The sequence below is a fragment of the Zosterops lateralis genome (genome assembly GCF_965231275.1).
Source record: "Zosterops lateralis genome assembly, chromosome: 1".
In the NCBI taxonomy this organism is placed as follows: domain Eukaryota; kingdom Metazoa; phylum Chordata; class Aves; order Passeriformes; family Zosteropidae; genus Zosterops; species Zosterops lateralis.
The window spans coordinates 46,311,830-46,334,400 of NC_139762.1; the positions used below are offsets into that span (position 1 = coordinate 46,311,830).

Consider the following 22,571-nt stretch of genomic DNA (forward strand, 5'->3'; position numbering starts at 1 on the left):
GTTGAATTACTGTTAGCCATGCAGAAATCAGCAAATTTAAAAAGTATCATTTGTTTCTGCGTCATTAACCCCCACTTTGCCTATCCTATCCCTTTTATTAGAACCAGTTCATTAGAATGCTAAAAATAATTTGAGAATATAATTAGTAGAGTTCAAGAATTGTGTAATTTCTGAAGAAATTACTGATTGTCATCCTTTGTCTACTTAACAAAACAAATTTCTTACGATTTCATGGCCTGTCATCTTCACATCATTTAATGTCTATTATTTTTCACTTTCTTTCCCAAAAGAGGTTATATTTTTTTTCCACTTGCTACTAGCTGTGTGTTACTAGCCTGGATATGGAAGTTGTTGCAGTTATATCTCAGTGATATCCAAGTGTTCACTTTTAAATGTAAAATTTTACAATAGACTATTGCAGAGACAGGGGGAAGTGAAGTTCACTCCTAATGGAAGAATTAAGACCTTATTCAACTAGTAGTGATTTAGCCTAACAGGGTGATTTCAAGGAAATATACATTAAGATCTTGAAACAGTCTTCATATGTACTGAAGGCTATACCATACAGTAAATTTTCTTAAACACTTGGTATCTCTTTGTATAACTTTGAGCATTTTTTTCAAAAGAAAGTTTACTTTTTTTCTTTTACCTACCAAAAAAAAAAAATTTTGTTTGTTTGATATAATTAAATGACATTTATAAAGAAGCATTTCTACTCTTTGGAGTACTCAAAATGGTTGAGAAGAATGAAAGAACAGACACTTTTTTGTGTCTGTTTGACTTAGAATGAATTGATGAAATGCAGAAATATTACGACAAACTGTGTTACGGATTTTGGAGACTACTTAAATAAGCTAATAAAATATCAATCTCTGTGCTGCACATGAAATAACATTAAATAGTAATAATGTCCTGAAATTTAAAAAATTTAATTACATATGTTAATTTGAAACATGTATAATAGGAACCTTATTAAGAACATGTTACCCATTTTTTATGTGACTGAGATTGTTGTGATTTTTTGATTTAATCAGTTGTGCCGTTGGCTTCATTTCAGGAGGAAAAAGGGGAGCACCCCAGGGAATGCTGGGCTGTTCCCTCAGCTGCTTACACTGTACTAATGAGGTGTCTTCGGGAAGGGGTAAGGCTCTTTCATGGTCCTCAGCAGAATTTCTCCACAGTAATAACCCTTTAGGCATTGTGTGAGGATTGTAGCCTGCAGCATTGCAGTACCTTGTCAACCAAGTATTGCTCTTGAATTTAAATAATCATAAGACCATGACCTAAGAAGGAGATTAATGCAGTGCTGTTCTCTGTACATTCAGCATTTATGTATTGCTGCTTGTGTTGGGGGAAATGGGATAGTAAATATAAATTGCTGTTAATAAATGTGAAATTTATTAATGATGTAGGCATCTTTTGAGAAATGTTCTGGCAGCTTGTGCTGTCCTGCAATTTGATTTTCATACATCTTAGTAAATCTTTGAGCAAGTTTTAAGTTTCTTTTTTGAAGTGGATGATACACAGTTTTTTAAAACTGCATTGTTATCCTACTGGCTTGTCAGCATTCTTACGAGGCAAAAAGAGTAGTAATTAGGTTTATTCTCATACATGCTCTATACTGTGTTCCTCATTGTTTTTGGTGATGGCTTAGCTGTGCTAGAAGAAAGGAAGAAAAATATGCATATAGTTCTATTTGTAAAATGAAAAAGAATTGAGTGGAGGGTTTACATTCTCTGTTTGTATGAGACCACTTTATTTTTGCCCAAGGCAAAGCTCAAGGCAGAAAACATGTCAGAGGTTGCTAGAAGGTGGAAAGCAAGAGGAAATACCTTTTTTCCTTCCTTTTTGAGATCTTTATTGCCTACAGATTGTGATTAATAAAGAAAGAGCCTAGATGCATTTTACTATCTTCAAACCTTCACGTGACCAAGAACACAGAACTGAGTTTGTATTGTGGACAATTTCCAGCTCATAATTAGAGTAAGATGTCACTCTAAGGCACAGTAGTGAGATGCTATTTAATTATAAATTTAGTAATGGAAGACTTGCTATTTCTGAATATACAGTGTACAGAAACTAAATCAAGACATCCATAAGACACTAATTTATTCCTATAAAATAAAATCACTTCTTTGTCCTGAAACATGTCAAATTTTTCTTAATAATTTATCTTGATATATTTTTTCTTGAAAAAAATGACTCAAAATAGAAGTACATTTGCCATGTAAATTGAATTTAATTAAGCATAAATTTAAAATTATGTCTAGGCTACCCAATTACTTCTGTGCACTTCTACTTTCTATTTGTGAGAATGCTCATTTGTAATGTAGAAATACATATCTTTAAAACATGTTTGAATCTGTAAAACTATACAAGACTTTAGGATGGAATGGCCCTCTGGAGGTCATCTAATCCAACCTCCTGTTCACAGTAGGTCTAAATATATCAGGTTGCTCAGGGACATGTCTGTTTAAGTCTTGAATATCTCTAATAACTATGGTCGCACAATCTCCCTGAGCAATGCCTGCACCTCCTTCATAGGAAAAAAACTTTACTTGTTTATGATTGGAGTTTTCACTTCTGGTCATTGCCTCTTGTCCTGTGGCTATGCAACTCTGAAAACATTTGTCACCAGCTTTTCTTTATTACAAGTGGGTAAGCTTTGCATTCTTATATTAATAATTTTTTAAAAATATATAATTGCATAATGAATTAATTGTAATTGTTCTAAGCTCAGTTGTGAGTTAAGTAATTTTACATCAGGGTGTTTTCTGAAGTGATTATGGGCTTATTGTCTCAGTATTTATGAAAATGGCAAACTAACTTTTTGTAATAAGGTCTGGACTACGACAGTACATTTTATATGCCTTACAAATATTCACTACTAGATTTTATTACCAGTTAAGAAGCTTTATTTGATGTATTTAGTAAAAATTCAAGAAAATAAAGCCAGTTTGTGTCATTCAGTACTATACTTTATACAGTTTTGAGTTTTGTAAGCTAAGTTCACTGTTCTTGAGTTTTATTATGAACTACTCTGAAATGTTCTTGGACTTCTGAAGTTTTTTAAGATTTGTCATTTTCAAAGCAGAATTGCCCTCTGAAACAGAACAGTAGAACAGGAAGAAGTTTGAAATATATACGTGTCCCTTTTATTTGCCTATAAAGGAACAAAATGTTCAGAAAATGCAGGTAGTGTCATTTCCACATACCTTCCGTGCCTGGACATCTAACAGTGACAAAAAAGTGTGTGGGTCACTGAAAGGAGTTTTAGGGTGATGAAAGTAGAAGATTGGGAGAGTCTTTTATCTGTAGCAGAACACAAGTTCAGTTTTCTTGCATTTCAGTATTGTTAACTTGAGATAGAAACTGATTTTCAACTCAGGCAACGAACAGTTGAGTTCAGTTATGTGTCAAAATAAGGAAATTGGTACACTCATAAATAAGTAGATGATAGGCTTGATTTGATGTCTTTAGGTATAATGTTGCAGTCTGTCAGAATGCATGTAGTAAACATTCCAATATTTGTTTGCTAATCTCTTCCAAGAGCTATTTACAACAGTGAAACAAAATGCCTGTTTCAGTCATCTGTATTTGTTCAACTTCTAAATGTTTCTGTGCAATCTCCAAGATAGGAAGGTCCTGATTTCTACTGCTAGAGTGTGTAGGTGTTAGAGTTTCTGTGTTATCCAGTCGTGGAAAATACTTTCTGTTTCAGAAAGGATATTCTTATTTAATGTTGAGTATCTAATGCTAATATGACAAATTTTCCTTTTACGCATTTTGCTTCATTTATTCAAACCTGCTTTGCTGAAGTTCCTCTCATGTACTTGACCCTGAATGGATCATCCTATATCTGACTTGTATCTTTTCATTGACTCTGCATGTATTTTTTTCTCTGCATTATATTTAAGGTTCAACCTACTTTTAAGCTACTGTAAATGAAATCTTAGTTTTAATTTCTGTTTTACATTTGCTTCTATTCAGTCAATCCTTTCACCTTTTTGCTTCTCTGATTTTATTTTAATTTGCCCCTTCCTTCCTTCCTTCAGATCCTCCCTAGTCTTAGAACTGATAATCTTTCCTATATCCAAACCACATTTTGATGTGTTTTATAATTTTTCTTCTCTGATTTGGCCTGGATTATGTTGCTTGGATGAGGTCTTTCACTGAAACTAGACAGGAATTCTGAAACTGTGCAAGCCTTCTTTTTAGTCTTCCTGAGAATTGAACCATTGAAAAATTGGTCAGAAACTTGGTATCTGTCCATTTCTGCTCACAAGTGGCATGTAAATATAAAATACACAATTACATGCAATTTTAGTAAAACTTCATAGAATCTCAAAAAATATATACAAGCAGTACACTTGGGTGGATAAATTAATATATACTTATTAACTGTATCTGGCTTTTAAAAAGTGCATAACTCTCTGATTTTATAGAGTGGCACATGGAGAATATATTTGAGTCAGAAATAGTGAATGAGTTTACAAAGGATAATTTTCTGTCTCTCTTGGATGTGCAAGGTACTATGTAAGCAAGATTTTTAATAAATGAGATCTTGCCAGAAAGCTTTATAGTGCACATTTCCCTCTTCCATGTGGACTTCTTCCTTTATAAGGAGCAAGATATAAGTCTGAGGGCTTTGGTTCTGAACAAATGAGAAATTTTAATAATAAAAGAAATCTCTACAAAATAATTGCAAATATATAAGGCCGTATGTTTTATAATGTATATTCTTAGCCAGAACTTTTGTTCCTTGATAGTGAATTTGAAGGGAAGAGGAGAATAAAATCACAACTGTTTTCTCAGAAAGTATAGTACAGCCTATAGTATCGCAGGGTCCGTTTGAATCATATATATTCTCATTTTTATTTCTTCTTTAGACATCAATTTTTTTTCCTACTGGCAGAACTGCCTATAGGATAAGAGTAATTATCTGAGTCATATACATCACCACTTTCATTTCTTCTTTAGATATCAATTCTCCAGTTTACTGCCAGAATTTAAAAAAACCCCATGAAAGTATTTAAAAGTTTTGTTTCCACATATTTACTCTTTTCTCTGAAGACTTTATGTTGCAAATTGTTGCCAAACTAAGATTGAATTCTTAGAATCATGAATGCTTTGGAGAATACAGCTTTACTTCATTAGGTTATATTTGCAGTTTTTTTTTCATTTTGTCTTCTTAGATTAAAGAAAGAAGGGTCTTTAGAAGTCAATTTAGAAGAATTATGTGGAATGCAGTGTTACTTCCTAAATCCTTTAGTTTTTAATGTTTCTGTATCAGTATTATGCTGTTACTCAAGTGTATGTATCTGTATGTAGTATAAGATCATAGAATCAAAGAATGTCCAAGTTAGAGGGGACCCACAGAGTCCTTCTCCTGTCCTACACAGGGTATCCCAAGAGTCACACCATGCACCCAAGGTGTTGTCCAAACTCTTCTTGAACTCCATTAGGCTCAGTGCTGTGACTACGTCCCTGGGTAGCCTGTTCCAATGACCACTGTTGGGGTGAAAAACCTTTTCCTGATATCCAGGCTTAACTTTTCCTTACACAGCTTCATGCTTTTCCTATCACTGATCACCAGAGAGAAGAGATCAGTGCCTTCCCCTCCACTTCCCCTTAGGAGGAAGTTTTAGCTGCAATGAGATCTCCCCTCAGTCTTCTTCTCCAGGGTGAAGAGACCAAGTGACCTCAGCCACTCCTCATACAGCTCCCCATCACGGCCCTTCACCATCTTCGTTGTCCTCCTTTGGATGCTCTCTGACAGCTTAATGTACTTTCTGTATTGTGGTACCCAAACCTGCCCCCAGCACTCAAGGTGAGGCCACCCCAGTGCAGAGCAGAGCGGGACAATCCCATCCCTTGCCTGGCTGGTGATGCTGTCCCTGATGCACCCCAAGGCTGGCCCTCCTGTCTGCCAGGGCACTGCTGACTCTTATTAGACCCATCATCAACCAGGACCCCCAGGTCTTTTTACACAGGGCTGCTCTCCAGCCTTTTGTTCCCCAGTCTGTCTGTACATCCAGGGTTGTCCCAACCTAAGAGCAGAATCTGGTACTTGCCCTTCTTAAATTTCATATAGTTGGTGATTGCCCAGACCTCTTAATTTGTTGAAGCCTCTCTGCAGGGCCTCTCTGCCTTCAGTGAGGTCAACAGATCCTTGCAACTTAATTTCATCAGTAAATGTACTTTAAAAGGATCATAAAATATTTTATCCTAACTTTTAATAAAATGAAGTTATGCTATTTTTTGGTATTTTGTTAGTGATCATAGTGACTGTACCTTCAGTGCTTCCAAAGTTTTTCCTGCACTGTTAAATTTATAACAGTCAGTAAAAATATCCAGTAGATTCAGTTATTTCAAAAGAATGGAAGTTGATTTTTTTTTTATGATGTTGATTTGTCCCCCACCCCCCAATTAAAATGGAAAGACTTGATCAAGAGGAGTCTCTTTTCAATACTTTGCAACTTTTTATCCTTCCAGTATCTGCATTTTCACTCAGGGCTCTTTTTCATTAAGCATCCCTGACTTCACTGGAAACAGATATATCTGCAAGTGTTCAACATAACTGAAAATTAGGAGCTTTAAGTGTTCTTTATAAAACTAGCTGAAATCTAAACCCATTGAAAATAAATTACGTGCTGCTTTTTTTATGCAGTTCCATTCATAGTTTTACATTTCATGCAGTTCATGATATGAACAGAGGGTTACTGATATATGGAACTGCTTTACTCATATCTTGAATATCCATTTCTGTTCACTTAAATAGCTTATGTCCTGGTAACATCACTGCATGACTCCTTTAGTTAAGAGGCCACATATTAGTTTAGATCAGGCTTCCTTGCAGACAGAGATTAATTAAGCAGAAGATGGTACAAGTCTTGTTGCTTAGATAGTGTTCAGGAGCAGATATCAGAGGAGCTGAAATGGAAGGTCTCAGGTGCAGCAAATAGAATTACTTTGGCACATCATTGAGCTTTTAGAGCACAGTGATGATGCATGACCATTATCTAGCCAAAATAGCAGGATAATCTGGAACAAGGCATAACTCATCCCATCAGTGGCTGAAAGGAAATAAAGCACATCTTCAGAACCAAATTTTGCAAAGAAAACCTGTAATTGCATCTGGAAATTTGTTAATATTAATAATAGCTATTATCCACTATATATTGCTTTGATTATGATTAATTAATGGTATTATAGTTGATTTATTAAGTGTTTATGCCTGCTTAAATAAGGAGTGGAGTCCCAGTTGGCAGTCTTAATAATCACTCCATAGAGACTTAACTTGACAATTATGTTTCAGTTAAGGATTCAATTGTTAAATGCATCAAATCAGTCAATTTGATAAATGCAAGTATTTTTCCCCTAACTGTGCCCCCTCCCAAAAGACTGAAATTCAGAAGTATAACTCACAGAAAAAAGATTAAAACTGAACATTATTTATAAAATGTTTTGAGAATTTTAATTTTAGTAAATGTGTATGAGTATGTGTGTATATAGGTCAAAATAATGCAATATTTTGCAGTAATCAAAACTGTAAAAAGATAGAAGCCTAAATTCTTTTTGGTTCTATGTCTGCAAATAAGAAGGATGACCACAGAATTCAGTGGAGTTTTTATATAAAAAGTGTAACCACTTTAGATGGAAATTGGCTTTGGTATTTCTTTGAAATATTTTGAGTAGACCTGCAATTCTTTGGAAGAACAGGAAGGATTATCATGAAAATGATGAATACAGCTTTTTTTTTTTTTTTTTTTTTTCTTTTTTTTTTCTTTTTTTCAGCATTACACTAGAGTTTCCAAATATTTCTGCATCTAAAATCTATATTTTAGATGTACGAAGTCAGTAGAAGAAAAGTGGATATTGAATATTTTTTAAATGAAGGATAAGTTCTCCTCTTATGCAAGGCTTTTGTACTACTTTTTTAAAGGTTTCATTATTGTTGCTCACAGGTGTTGGTGGTTCTGATTGTATAGATAACTGTCAGAAATCCAAAGCTTAGTGGGCTAAAATAGAGATCAGATTAAGAAAGAAATCAGTTAGATATTATTTGTGAAGCCAGACTATAAGGACAAATTGAATTATAAAAATGGTATTAAAATTCATTCTTGCTGAATTCAAGATGCTATTTAAGACACTGTTGAAAGACTCACTTTTTTTGTTGTTCAAGACTGAGATGAGATGGGGCAATGAGCAGCAAAAATAACACCAGCAATATATCTTCCAGTTCTGTTAAAGACTCTGATTTTAAGTGAAAATTATTTGGTTAGTACTAAAACTATGAAGGATTCAGAATCTCATATGGAAATTTGGGACTTCTTGTAGTAAATGGAACCTAATAATTTATCTTAAGTATTGGTCAGGATTGTCTGCTTCAGGAGAAAAGAAGGGAATTATGGAACTACTTAATTTGCAAGAAATCTTTGCTTTTATCCCGGGATTTGTTGACTCTTCTGAATAAAGAGCGTTTAATGTAATTTTTTTTTCTAATGTAACTGAATATCTCATAATTGTGCTATTCAGAGTGTGTTTTAGTGATAAGTGTTGACACAGATTCATTCATTTATAAAGCACTGATCATGGAACACCTCTTACATAACGAAAGATTTCATTTGTTATGACTGCATTTAATTTCGGGTGATTATTTGGAGATAAAAAGTTTCATATTAAATTATACTTGTATTAAATTGTCTTTGCGGTAGACAAGAAAGTGGGGGGAAGTAGGATCTGTGAACATAACTTTGTCATCAGGTGAGGTTTCTTGAAAACTTACTTTTGCAAGTATCAAAAAGAATTAAGAAACCAGAATGACAACCTACATTGAATAAAATGTGGACATGGACAGTAAGTTACAAAGAAATTAGAAGCATTTGCAAATGTGTTTTCCTTCCTCTCCTTCCTATAGGAAGAGCGGGTAGTGAACCATATAGCAGCAAAGATAATTGAAAATGTTTGTACTACTCGCTCCTGTCATGCACAAGGATTTATTACCGGAGAAATTGGACCTGTCTTGTGGTACCTTTTCACACATTCTACAGGAGATTCTTTGAAGATAACTCCCATTTCGGTAAGAAATTTCCTTTTGTGGTAGTGTAATGCTTTGGCATTTAGTCTGAAAATCCTTCTGAATTTGAACTGAAATATATTTGAGCATGTTTAGTGTATGATTGTGGTTTTTATATTTCAGACTACATTAAAATATATTTGAAAAATTTTTAAGATTGAAAAATGCATTTATTACAGTTCAGTGCTTATGAATAGTTCTTGTGATTCATCATTTTCCAGAACATATATTTCCTTATGCTGGTAATAATGAGTTATGTTTAAAAAGTTTAACCTTTCAAAGAATCTATTAAATTCTTGCAAAATTGCAATTTCTCTTTTTGTATGATGTTTCAAATGAGAATTGTTTATTCTCTTTATCAAAGTCTTGTTTAGAAGACTTAGTTGAATTGATCATGTTTCTTTTTATAAAATTGTCTTTGGGCCTAGTCTTTGCCTTGAATTTTTAAGGCAATATAGAATGAGAACGAGACAAATAGACTGATGACATGCAAGCAGAAGGTTTGGAACAAAAGGATTTATGAGGTAGAAAATACTTAGGACTGTGAGTTTAACCATATCTCTTGGGCTTTTTACAAGACCATGTAGTGACAGGACATGGGGGAATGGATTCAAACTAAAAGAAAAAAGATTTAGATTAGATATTGGGAAAAAATTCTTTATTGTGAGGGTGGTGAGGTTCCCCAAAAAAGTTGTGGCTGCCCCATTCCCTGGCAGTGTTCACAGCTAGGTTGGATGGAACTCTTCCTTTCCAAACAGAAAATGGTAGTGTTACTTCTGCAACAGTATGCACATAGACACATCTAGCATAAAGGTAACAAAAAAGAGAGGAATAAAATTTATTTGAAGTGTGGCTGAAGAAGTAAATGGTATAATAAATTTATAATTAAAAATATATATTTATTTATTGATTTTTTTACCTTAGTGTGTATTTGTGGCAGAGTCTTGCCTGCAATATAAACTACTTGAATATTGGAAACAAGTCTTGACATTTTAGAACAGGAAAACTATTTAGTGAAATAAGTGTTATAAAAACCTTCACTCTGTAACATCTTAAATTCGTGGCAAAAACAGTCTTAGAACTTCCATGGGTAGAGAATAGTCTCTCTATAATTATGTAAAGTATATATGTGTGAGTCTGGCTATTAGGCTGCTTTTTTAGAAAGGGTCTTTTTGAGACTTCATCCATTTGATCTGTGAGTTTTATGCTTAGATTGCAGCTGCGTGTGTGGGGAAAGACTGGAGATAAGAGTTATTATTTCCTTTACTTACTGAGTTTTTAAGGTACCCTGCTCGATCCCCTCTCCTATCACTGCTTTTGCTATAAGGGTTGTTTTGTATCATGTGCTTTCTATTCTTGTCAATCATTAGACTGGGCAGTAGTTATTTGTTTGCTACTAGGTCATAGTATTTTTTAATTTTTTTTTATATCTTTCAACTAATGCTGCAAGTTCCCTCTTTTTTCTCTGCCATCTGCTTGGAGAACTTTGCTTCATCATTTACCACTCCCTCGATTCCTACAGCAGACTTCCAAGACCTGCTCTGTTTGTAGGAGCCACTTGGCCAGTTATGCCTGTCTTGTGTACTGCAGTAAGGAGCATATCCTGGAGAAACTGTCTGTCCTTTTGCATCCAGACACCAAGCTAAAAAAGATCACCGAGGAACTGTTAGTGGGCTTTTTTTTTTTTTTTCCCTCTCCTGGAAACCCAATTTCTTCTTGGACAATATAGTATGCTTGAAGAGGGCCAAGCTTTTTTCTGCTCAATAATGCACAGAAGTTACACTTCTGATTGTCAAGAATAAACTTGTCATCAGTGGAGATTCACTATGGCTTTTTGTAGCAGTGGGCTGAGAAGTTACTGTCATCAATGCTGTATAGTTTGCTCACTTGACCCTTGGATGAGTGTTAAGAGACTATGAGAAGAGTGGGTTGTTGTTTGTCCTTTTGTATCACTGGATCTTCCCAAGGCTGTACAGTTCAGGTGAACCACTAAGAAGCCTTTTCTTTGTCGTAGTGTTTTTGATATGGGTATCTAGCCTCTTAAGAACTACTGATGAGAAGAAAATTTTCCTGCTGGAAAAACTGGAAGGTAGCAAAAAATGTGTAAGAGGAAACTAAAACCTGAAGAGCTTGTTGTAGCCTACTTTGTTCCCTATTTTTTTTCTTTTTTTCTTTTTTTTTCTTTTTTGTGTCCATTGATAGCTACCACTGTATACTAGTCAGTGAGGTTTTATTAGTTGCTCAGTGCAGTTGGACATTGCTGGTATTTCTGTGATCCTCTTCCAAGTGAGTAGACAGATACTGCTGTATCACACCCACGGGAACCAAGAGGCGAAGGAACTGATCTTTATGGGCTTCTTGTTCAGCCAAGCCTGTTAAGCGCAATATTTATACTCCACGTCAAAGTTGAATCATCCGGCACTCATGGGTTGTCACTGGGACTTGGAATGACATTGGTTTTGCCAAGCTCTTACTTCCTGATTCTTTTTCTTGTATTTGAAGTCTTTGTATTATAAAACTTACTTGTTGTCAGAAGCTACTCTAGAAGCCTTCTTAGAGATGACATCTTAGGATGAAGTTAGTGTGTTTTAGGAGGTCATAAAAGCTTCAATTACCAGAATTTCCTAGAGAAACTCAGCTGATTTGTGGGGTACCCTTTAAACGACAGTTGACAATCTAGGTAAGAAAGATTTTTTTTTATTTTTTTTTATTTTTTTTTTTTAAAATCATTCTGTTACCTTTTCTCTCTCAAAGATGCTTAGCAATGTGTGCTTGGGTGTTGGGCCAGCATTTTAAAAAGACCAAGTTGAGTGTGCACACTGAGATCTGCTAAGGCAAAAATTTCTTCAACATTTTGTGTATATCTGTGGTATAAATGTACATATCCACAGTAGAAACAAAACAATAACTGTTCCCAATTAATGTTTGTTTCCTGTGAAGGCAATAGGCTTACTGGAGATTGTACTTTTCCCTTGTGTACTTGCTGAAGTTTCAGTCATGCTGGAGGTAGGGCTTGTTCCAAAGTTACATATTGGAGAGCTTTGAAAAAGCAGCTGTGAGGAGAGTTACAGGAGTAAGGTATGTTCACTGTTCTACATCCTTGGTGAAACTGCTTTCTTCTACTTTATCTGGTCTTCATGAAAATTATTGCTATCTATGTTACTGGATCTGTCTCCTTTTTTTCAGACAGATCATTTTACACAAGTGTTCTTGGGTTTTCCCCTCCACTGTTTTGGGGATTGTTTCCTTTATCAGAAGACTGAGGTTTAATACTTTTATGGTATTAAGTGAATTGAAGAAGGAAGCTTCTAAAGTAGGATGCACTAAGGTGGTACTTTAATCCTTTTGCTGCTTTATAGTGAGACACTAAAGTAAGAAGTAGATAAACTTATTACTCAATGCCTGATATAAATCATGGTTATGTAGTATACTGCTGTGGCATTTAGATATATAATAGTAACTTCATCTGATAATGATCAATTGATATTGAAATCTAGTGCAGGAAGATCTTTCCCAGCTAAAGTTTATGAAGATTTTAGTGGTATGCTAATTTAAAAAATAAAATACTAATGTATTCTCCAGCTATAGTGTACTGTATAATTTCTACATTCATTAAATTGTTGCTACAGATATGTAGGCATTTTTATTCTGTATGACCACATAAATTGACATAATCAGTGTCATATTTCATTTTATTATGCAGTCATTCTTGCCTTGTTTGAATGTATCCTGAAGATTTTATTCTTAACTGGCATCTATATTGGAATGTAGAAATATATTTCTGTTAAGAAATGCATCTATCATATCTTTACCTAGAGTTATCAATCTGTCTGCAGTGTATCAGCAGTAAGGGACTATGGAATTTTGCTTATGATTATTTTAATCAATAATAAAAATATATCAAGAAGAGTCTCTGTCTTTGGTCTCTGGAATCAAGAAATGACACTTTACTTTGTCCTGCCTGTCAGAGGTGGCAAACGGGCACTGTGTCTCAGTATTTTTTTTCTCACTTTGGAGTCCAATATGCCTCAGGTAAATATCACAAGTTTTGCCTGTAGGAAAGCTGTGTCTTTTTATCATTTTGCTAGACTCAGAAAAAAAAAATCTGTAAAATGTCAAACCAATATTCTGACAAGCTCAGCAGCAGGAAGAATATTTTCTTTCCAGTATACTGAAAGTTTTTTAATTGAAAAAACCAACCAACCAAACCAAACAAACAAACAAACAACAAAAAAAAAAAAACCACTAAAAATTTTGTTTCTAAGAGAACTTTTTCTGCTGGAAGAAAAGTAACAAAACATCAAAACATAAGCCACTTAAATGGAAACTAATTTGGGAAGACTCAATGTAGTCTTTGTAGGCATTTGGTTTCTTTTGTTATTTTTTTTAAGTAATTGGTATTGAACAGTTTCTTTCAGAGACTTATGTATTGTAGATACTTTAGAACACTCATTCTCAAACTAGAGAGAGTCATGGAAGATATCATGAAAAGGTGAATGTTACCCACTGGGTAGCATGTAGCCTGTAAGACTAGAAGGATAGGGCATCATAGAATCCTGGAGTATCTCAAGTTGGAAGTGACCGAAAAGAATCATTAGGCAAAGGCTGGAGCTGCTGAAAGAAAAGGTGCTGCTTAAGGCTGTGCATAGAGCAGGGGTGGAGAAGCCAGCTCCAGAAGAGGTTCTGCTGAAGCCTTGCTCTCACAAAGAACATTTCATGTTCCTAGAGCTGATGGTGTGAGCTCTACTCTTACATATTTCATCATCTGTTTCCAATTCCTGCTCCACCACCTTTTGACCTATCCATCTGTTCTCTCCCAATATTGGATCTACTGAAGTGATTTAGAGTGCTTTCTACTCTATCCCACATTTAAATTCCATCTTCTGCTTTTCTAATGAAGTGTTAGGTTCATTCATACAGCAGAGCATTCTGTGATGTACAGATAGGAATTTGAAGCTTCTACTCTTGGCTATTGGTGGGCTGGAGCTTTTCTGCTACCACTAAAACTGCAGTATTATCCTAGAAGACAGCCTATGATGTCTTTCCTATGAAGTTTGCCTGGAAATAATCTGGTGGCCTATGACTATGGTCACCCTTGTTTGGAAAGGTCTGTACCAGAGATCTAAGGCAGTGGAAAATGGCACACACCGTGTCAGCACACCAAATTAGCTCCATGTTGCTTTGGCACAGCCTATCCCTAGGTCCCAGCAGGTCATTGGTAGAATGACCCTCAAGGATGTTTGTAGTGAATACATATACCTTCTGCCCACTTATTTTGAAAACTCTGAATAGAGGTGAAGAGCTGGATTGTATCCTGGAGGAAACAGAGCATGCTGTACTAAGAAACAGAGATTGAGTGTCTGTGTTTTGAAAAAGAGTAAAAAAATAATAAAAGAAGTAAAAGGCTGCAATCGATATAGTTCCTGGACCAGAAAGGACAAGGAAGAACAGGAGCAGAGTAGATGAACAGCATCAATAAAATGTCTGTCAAGTTTGTGATTTACTGGTTTTTATGCCTTTTTTCCCCTTTTTTTTTTTTTTTTTTTTTTTTTTTTTTTTTTTTTTTTTTTTTTCTAGTTTGTTTTGAGAAATGTTTCTAAGGGCACTGGTGAACTGGACAGTTTCTGGTGTTCTTACATGGGAAGCTTTTCTTTGGTGGTAGTATTCTGTGTAATTGACTATAGTTTCTCTTAAATGAGACTTTACTGTTGAGTGCACACCAAGTAAACAGCAATTTCTAAATATAGCTGGTCTGAAGAGAACAAAGAAATCATAAATATTACCTACATTTTACAAAAGGAGTCACCTTCAAAGTTTTTCCTGAAAACCAATTCAGATTTTCATGTGAATCCAATATTTGACATAAGCTGTTCCTCTATGCTAACAGTGTATTCAAGCCAAAGAAAAAGAATTTTTTAATATTTAGAGTCTTATTTTCTTTATCTGGAGAGAACAAATGCAGTTTAGTATCTTGAAGGTTGTATTTTCACAGGTATCAAAAGGAAATTGATTTGGAGATAAAGCTGCCCTGAAGGTTGTTTGGTAATATTTTCTAGGAAATGTCTAAGTTAGTAGACACTGAAAAGGTTTGTGCTCACTTCACTGGAGCATGGTCAGTATCTACATTTTCTATTAAAATTATTTTAATCACTGATATTTGAAAAATCAACCATTTGGAGAATAGTTTACAAGTTTATTACACTAACCATTGCTTCTTATCAAGTACCTAGATCTGAAGTAGTATCTAGAATTAAGGATAGACTTTAGACACTGAAATACTGCATATCACATTATTGTCCATGAACAGGGAGAGAGAAGGTGCCCACCTTTATGGGTGCCCATAATTTCTGTGGCCTGTGCCATGTCTGTATTTTCTCTCCCTGTACTCCTTTCTAGTACGGTGTTATCTGATGGCTGTTTATATTCTGTGCTTGACAAAAGACTCAGGCATGGGCTGTGATGCTCCATCATTATTGTTCCCTAGAGGGAAAGAGTAATGTGACTTTTGGATGTGGATGTTGGTGTATGAAATATTTGAATTTCAGCTGCGCAGAGTGTATAGCAATGTATTTGGAAGAATTCTAGGTCTCTAAATAGGTGGTCTTTTTTTCCCTTAATATTTGTCTTAGGAATGAATCTGTATGAATTCCTTATATTCCTAAACTACTGAAAAACTCACCAGATGCTTTTATTTTCTGTTATTGTTCTTGAGATAATAGTCTCATTAATTTTATTTTTTTTCCACTCTTGTAGGCTTTATGCAGAATTACTCGTTCCTCACCTAATGCTTTCCAGAGTGTCATTGAAAAAGTGGGATTAACAGCTGTACTAAATTCCTTGGCAAATGGAATATGCAAAATTCAGCAGTACATGCTCACCATGTTTTCAGCAATGTTGTCATGTGGGATTCATCTACAGAGGCTAATTCAAGAAAAGGTTTGAGTTCAGATTAATATTTCACTGGCATGGAATTTTGCAAAAGGAAAAGTTAAAGTTGATACTGCTAGTGGGTTTGGGTTTTCAAAATACATCCCTGTGACATTTGCATATCTGGATACAGGAAATGAGGATGTGTTTTTTTATATTTCTTTTTGATTAAAATCTAAACGATAAGATGTACAGTTTTTCTTTCTCTCATGAATCTTTGAGAAATGGTACTAATGGGTGTATAAATTGTACCTGCAGCTAGAATTCAATCAATCCAGAATTGGATTGGACCATAACTGATAATGGGCCCTCAGGAAAATCAGTAAGGAATCAGTAAGGACAGCTCTTTGCCATAGTTCTTTTAGACATTTAAAAGAGAAAATAAGGAGTGTCCTGATTAAATCTGAAGCTGTACTTTATATCTTGCAGAAATTAGCATTTCAATACCTTAGGTTTTTCTTTTTAATGAGTAAAGCAACTGGTTTTGATTTATGTCTAATATATTTTTTGGTATAAGTAGTTAAAAGTTTTCTATTTTGATCCCCAAATTATTTTGTATTTAGAGGAAAAAGTGTTTATTTTTTGGCAGTATATCTGCATAGTTCATAAATGAAAGTAATAATCTGCCTCTGTTTGGAAAGGATAAAAACCACAAAGAAAGTAGGAACTCTAGCTCTTGTTTTCATCAAGTATTCTGTTGTAAGGTATGTTGTAGTTTGACAATCATCTTGACTATAATAATCTGTTGGTCATTAGTTGAGAGAGTTTTATTTCCCTACATATTGTTTTAAAAATTATATTTAAATTAAAAAAATAATCCCAACCATGTGGCCTGAAATCCCTCTTTCTCTTCCTAAAATTACTTTCTGTACCATGTCAGAATTGCCAGTGTGTTTTTGAGTGTTTTCAACTGGCCTTAAACTTTCCAGATCCCACAACAACAGCACTAACAGGTGACATATTGTCCTGCAATGTTGCACTAACAGTGCACATTAATGTGAGCTGATGGTATAGTCAGAGGAGCATGGTCAAAAGTTATTCACTTGAACATTCAGCAAAAGAATGCAATGTACAGATAGTCTATGGCTACAGCATAACATTTTCTGCCTAGAATTTCTTGTTTAATAGGACTTATATTGCTAAAAGAGCTCCCATATTGATACTGAATTTCTTACGGACAATTGGTAGAATTTCCTTTCTGATACTGCAGTTCTTATGAACAATTCTAATCAAGTTTTGCGGATTAGAAAATTGAAATATAGACAAATACAGACATTCCTTTGACAGCATATATCAAACTAATATAGGATAGAAGTGGGAATAGTGCCTAAAGCTGTAAGTAAATAACACTGTACCGTATAAATGGATAAATTAGGCCTGGTTCTATTGCATGTGCCCACGTTTGGTAACTGTACTTGCATTATGGCTCAAACAAACTTAAATCTCATAGAATGGAGTGGTTTTTTTTGAATGACTTGGTTAGAGCCTGGTGGTAATAACACCAAGGTTGTTGGTTCAATCCCCATGTGAGCCATTCACTTAAGAGCTGGACTTGGTGATCCCTTCCAACTCAGAATGTTCTGTGATCTGGAATTAGATTGTACGATTTTGGAAGCTGAAACTAAATTTCTGTTTTTCTTGAATAGAATCTAAAAATACAAACATGCTCCTGTATTGAACTGCCAGGTGCTATCACATCACATGGAGTGATATTATTTTAGAGCTGAAAATTGAATTTAATAGTCCATGCACTTTTCAATATTTCCTGCTCATGACGCACAAGTCTGCCTTAATGAGAGAAGGGAAGAATGAGCTGTGTTGGCCTACAGATTATTTGCATTCTTTAAAATTCTCATGTTAGTTCAGTTTACAAGGCAGAAGGACCTCAGTGTCATACAGAAGGTAGTGACAAAAAAAGTGACTATTTGTTTAATATAGGCACAAACAACACATTAAAAGATACCTAAAAATATAAATTCAAGATAATTTAGCTTTGTGTGTGTGATCTGGAAACACCCTTAGCTTGTAAGGACTTCAAGAACAGGAGTAAAAACCACATACAAAAGAAGAGCCAGGAATGCAGTTTTGTGATCATCTACATTAATACAAGACTTCAGAAATCTATGATTGCCAAAAGGGACCATGTTTTGTCCCTCTCTGATGCAGAGTTTCCATTTTAGTTTCCTGATTTGGAAACTAAAACAGTTGAAATGATGTTTTTAAAATAAAGTGTGGAAAAAGAACTCAAAATCAGGAATCTTGAACACATCATAGCAGTAAATTAAAAAAGAACCCCACAGCCAATTACTTTCATCTGGCTGTCAAAATTCACCTTTGGAAGAGTGAAAATCAGTCACAGCTTTTTGAATGCAGTTAGGTTCTTTCAGAGGTCAGATAAGGGGGCAGGGGGTTTATTTGGTTTCTTTTTACCTCCACTAGTCATAAATAAAATAATTCAAATACTTACAGCAATATATCTTCACAACTGCATTGTAAATGCATTATGAGCATTGTCCTCTTATTTCAGTAACTGTTTTCAATTCTTTCTTTTACGTGAATGTGGACAAGTAACTACTGCTATAGATGATATTTTTGTCAATACCAGTATGAATTAAGAAAAAGATAAAAAATATCTAAAACAAAATCTTTGTGACTCTGAACGTATAATATGGATGCATTTGCAAAGCATAGGAGGGAAATTTGAAAATACATAATGATGCAACAAATGTTTGCTATTGTAGTTTCTCTTCTTGTATAGTGAGGTAGTGGTCTAGCTGTTTTCCTCTTGTGCAGCCAATTCAAAAACATCATTGCTTTTGTTTTAAACTTGCACTGCAGTATTACTCAGTGTATCCAATATAAAGTCAAAATCTTGTTGCAGTGTGTTCACTTGGAATGAAAAGTGTCCTATCCTGCAGAGTCTCCATGGATACATCAAACATTTGCAGGGGAAGAAGGAACAATATAACAGAGAAATTATAAATAATGTATTTGGCAGTATTTGAGTGATTTTTGGCTTTTCTGATACATTAAGTCCTGCAGGTCAGCAAAGATGTGCTTGAGATTTTCTTTGGATATACTGTTGCTGTTTTGCAGTCCTCAAACCAGCAAGAAAAGCAAATTCCAACAGGTCACATTTATTTCTTAAACCAGATTATTAGAACGTTCCCAGATAAGTCTGATGTAACGAACTTTGTCTTAACCCATGTTAACCCCCATATGTAGCATTGAAATATTTGTGCTTTCTGGAGTATGAGGACTAAAAATAGATGTGCTTTGTCTTGTAGTTGCACGTGTCTTTGTCATGGTGTCCTTGTTTATCAGGTTCATTTATGTTAGCACAGTCAGTGTTGCATTATATATACTCTTTGACTATGTCTGAGGTTTAATGGCATTTCTGAACGTAAAATCATTGTTATAGTTGTTATTTTGGTAATTTCACTGAAAAAAAACCCCTTGAAAGACCAAACTACGCTTAATTAAGATTCAACATTTGCATTTATTAGATTGTAATTTAAGAACTTCACTGCTGCAAGTTCATACTGGAGAAGCTACAAGTCATGCTCTGTGACCTGTTCAAGTGTTTTAATCAGTAAATCTTTAAATCCCAAGACTGAGAAATTCTTCTATTTATCAGATAAATTGTTGAAGTACAGTAAACCAGCTCTAGAACAATTAATAGCAGTTTGTTTTTCTGGGATTTCTGTAGTTACTGAATGATGACTGCTTTTGAAGACAGGCTTAAAATGGTGTCAGAATAAAATCTGATAGTTTCTTGACCCTCTCTTACACTCCTGCTCTTTTTCTATTCTTGGTAAAGAGGTATAGTTAATTGTTGCAAAGGATATCTCTAATAAATTACCATCATTGTTGATTTGCAGTAATTCTGTCAGCAAATAAGGAATTTGAACAGTAATATGTATGTTAAATATGCATCACACAGCAGAGTTTTTAACTTTGAATACAACATGCATACAGTACTTGTCTATCCTATAGTGCCACTCTCTTGAGAATTCAGCTCAACTGTTTGAAGGCAGGCTCTCTTGATGAGGCCATTTGTGCTCAGTCCAATTTTTGCATAGAGCTAGTTGACACAGTTTGTAAATTCTGACTCAGTTTTTAATTCTGATTTTGTATAACCTTCTTTCTTTTTAAGTCCTAATTTTATTTCTTTCTTGAAGAAGAAATTTTTGCTCACTTTCTAAACTCAAAATAAAATTAGATTAGATAAGAACAATCGAAAAAGGTAGAAAAAATTTTGCCATCTATTTGGAGCATCTGGTGTATAATTTGTATAAATTGTCTGATGTAGACAAGATTGTATTCAACTAAGGTGTAGATTTTAATATTCCTGCGTATAAGGGAATGAATAACTAAAAAGCTTAATCATATTTGTGTTTAAATATGTACATATTCTGAAAATAGTTCAGCTTTGTTTTAAAACAAATATATTAAAATATCCTATGTTTATGCTTAAGGTAAGTCATTTAAAAATGTAAGTTTTATCGTATTTTGTAGTTAATTTCATACTATTTTGAACTTAGTACATTAAATAGTGTTTACTTTTTATTCTACCACTTGTGAAGATGTGCAAAGCAGCTTTACACTGGGCCAGTCAGTCTTGGACAGAATTTGTTTGCTGGTGTTCTATGGATTTTTTTTTTTCCTATGAGTGACATGAAAATGAGCAAACTTTAAGTGTATACAGTCTTACAATACAGTGTGAATAACCTTAATGTATTTGTGTTTATTTCCACCAAGGATTTTGTGACAACAATTACTCGTCTACTTGAAAGTCCTTCAACTTTTATTCGAGCAAAAGCCTTTCTGGTCTTGCTACAAGTTCTAATTAATAACAGGGAGATGTTACTCCTCAGTTGTCAAACAAGGTAAGGTGATAATGGAAGATAATCAAAGATACAGTCTTTAAAGTTGTACCTGAAATGCTTGAAAATGTGTGGTAATTTTGAGCCAATGTTTTAGAAATTAATTGTTTTGTGTGTAATAGTAATTCTTTCATTCATGAGAATATTTTATCTGGGATCATCAGGTGACAGTTATTCACACGGGGAAGCCACTGTCTTGCAAGGAAAATGTCTTTTAAAGTAACTTGTAGTCCCAGTGAGCATTTGCATTTTTAGGTAGGGCAAAAGATATACTGCAACAGTGAGTTGTTGCTGTGGTGGGAAAGAAAAATAAAAGATTCTGTTATGTACCTTCCTCATCTTAGGGTTTGGTATAGTCTATAGTCTCTTCAGGATAGTCACTTTCAAGGTAAAATAATATTTTTTGGCTATATGTGTTGTGGGAGTGATTTACATAATGACCAGTAGATTCCTGTGACTTTTCCATGAAGTATTTAATTTTTCTATGTTTTAGAAAACTTTGCAAGAAATCAGTGAATCACCAGGGAGTTGTTATTTGAATTTTTTTTGTCTTCTGTTGGGACAGAAGCATTCCTGTATCAGAGAGGAGCAAATTAGACTGTGTTCAGATGTGAATTGTCACCATGTTTTGAGGTGATTGGAGAAGTAAGATGAAAGAAATTTTAGTTGAGATTTAAATCTTCTACCGTTCTGTAAGAAGAAGAGTAAAATGAAGTATAAACATAGTTTTTACAATATTGAAGTAGAGCAAGTTTGGAACTGAAAGTACAAAAAAGGATGAGACGTGTGGGTAGCTGTAAATCTTAACTATATCTACAGCATGTTATATATATAAGCTATAACATTATATCTTATGTTCCTGTTTGAGAAGAATTAGGATGTATAGATTGGAGTTAAAGGAAAGGGCAGATGAGTTACACCATGAAGCCACTGTAAGAGGATACCAAGCATTATATATATTCCTCCATTTGCAAAGCTGTAGATATCCCAATATCACAGAGAATAAGTACTGAATCCAAGGGACTTTTTCATGTGTACCTTTTTACACTTCCAGAAATGTTCTACCAGATTACGTGTTCTGGTTAGTGTAAAATGCCTCTAACGATTTGTAAGTGACTTTTTGAATGGCTACATTTTTAGTAACTCCTGCTATTCATGTGCTTGATATTCCACATATTCTCCTGTGTATTTGGAGAAAGGTCTGGCAGAAATCCTGCACAGACAGTTACTATTTGTTTATATATACCTAAGATATTATGTGAAGTAGAATAATAATTTTACCAACAATTTTCTTTATTTATAATGCTTTTCAACGAGCTGCCTTTCTGAAGAGAATGTGTTGTGAATTTGGAATATGATTTTTGTATTAAGACTTCTGGCTTTATCCTGCTGTTTTATTGTGATGCTCCAGATAAGGCTGACTAGAGACCAATGCAAAATGTAATACATTAGGTAAAACAATAGGCAAGCCTTATAGGAGGTTTTTTGAGCTGATAAACTGTTTTTCTTAATTTACTGAGTTTTCTGTGTAATTGTTCTTTAGTTAACAGCCTATCTCTTATCAGAATAGATCATCTAGAACCTTTCTCTTACATCCAGAAAGTAAGATAGCTACAGAGAGGAGAAATGACCCATTCTGGAGACAGTTGCCTTCATAATATCACTATATATAGCTCTGG

The 22,571-nt window shown here is 34.4% G+C and overlaps 1 protein-coding gene across 1 annotated transcript in view; it reads left to right on the forward strand.

Annotated features, from left to right (window-relative positions):
- ULK4 (unc-51 like kinase 4) overlaps nt 1–22,571 on the forward strand; it is a 213,383-nt gene that overhangs the window by 39,174 nt on the left and 151,638 nt on the right. The window contains exons 19-22 of the mRNA XM_083863372.1: nt 1,058–1,141; nt 8,921–9,082; nt 15,833–16,015; nt 20,768–20,895. Of these exons, the coding sequence (XP_083719498.1) occupies nt 1,058–1,141; nt 8,921–9,082; nt 15,833–16,015; nt 20,768–20,895 (557 nt within the window). The remainder of the gene's footprint in view (nt 1–1,057; nt 1,142–8,920; nt 9,083–15,832; nt 16,016–20,767; nt 20,896–22,571) is intronic.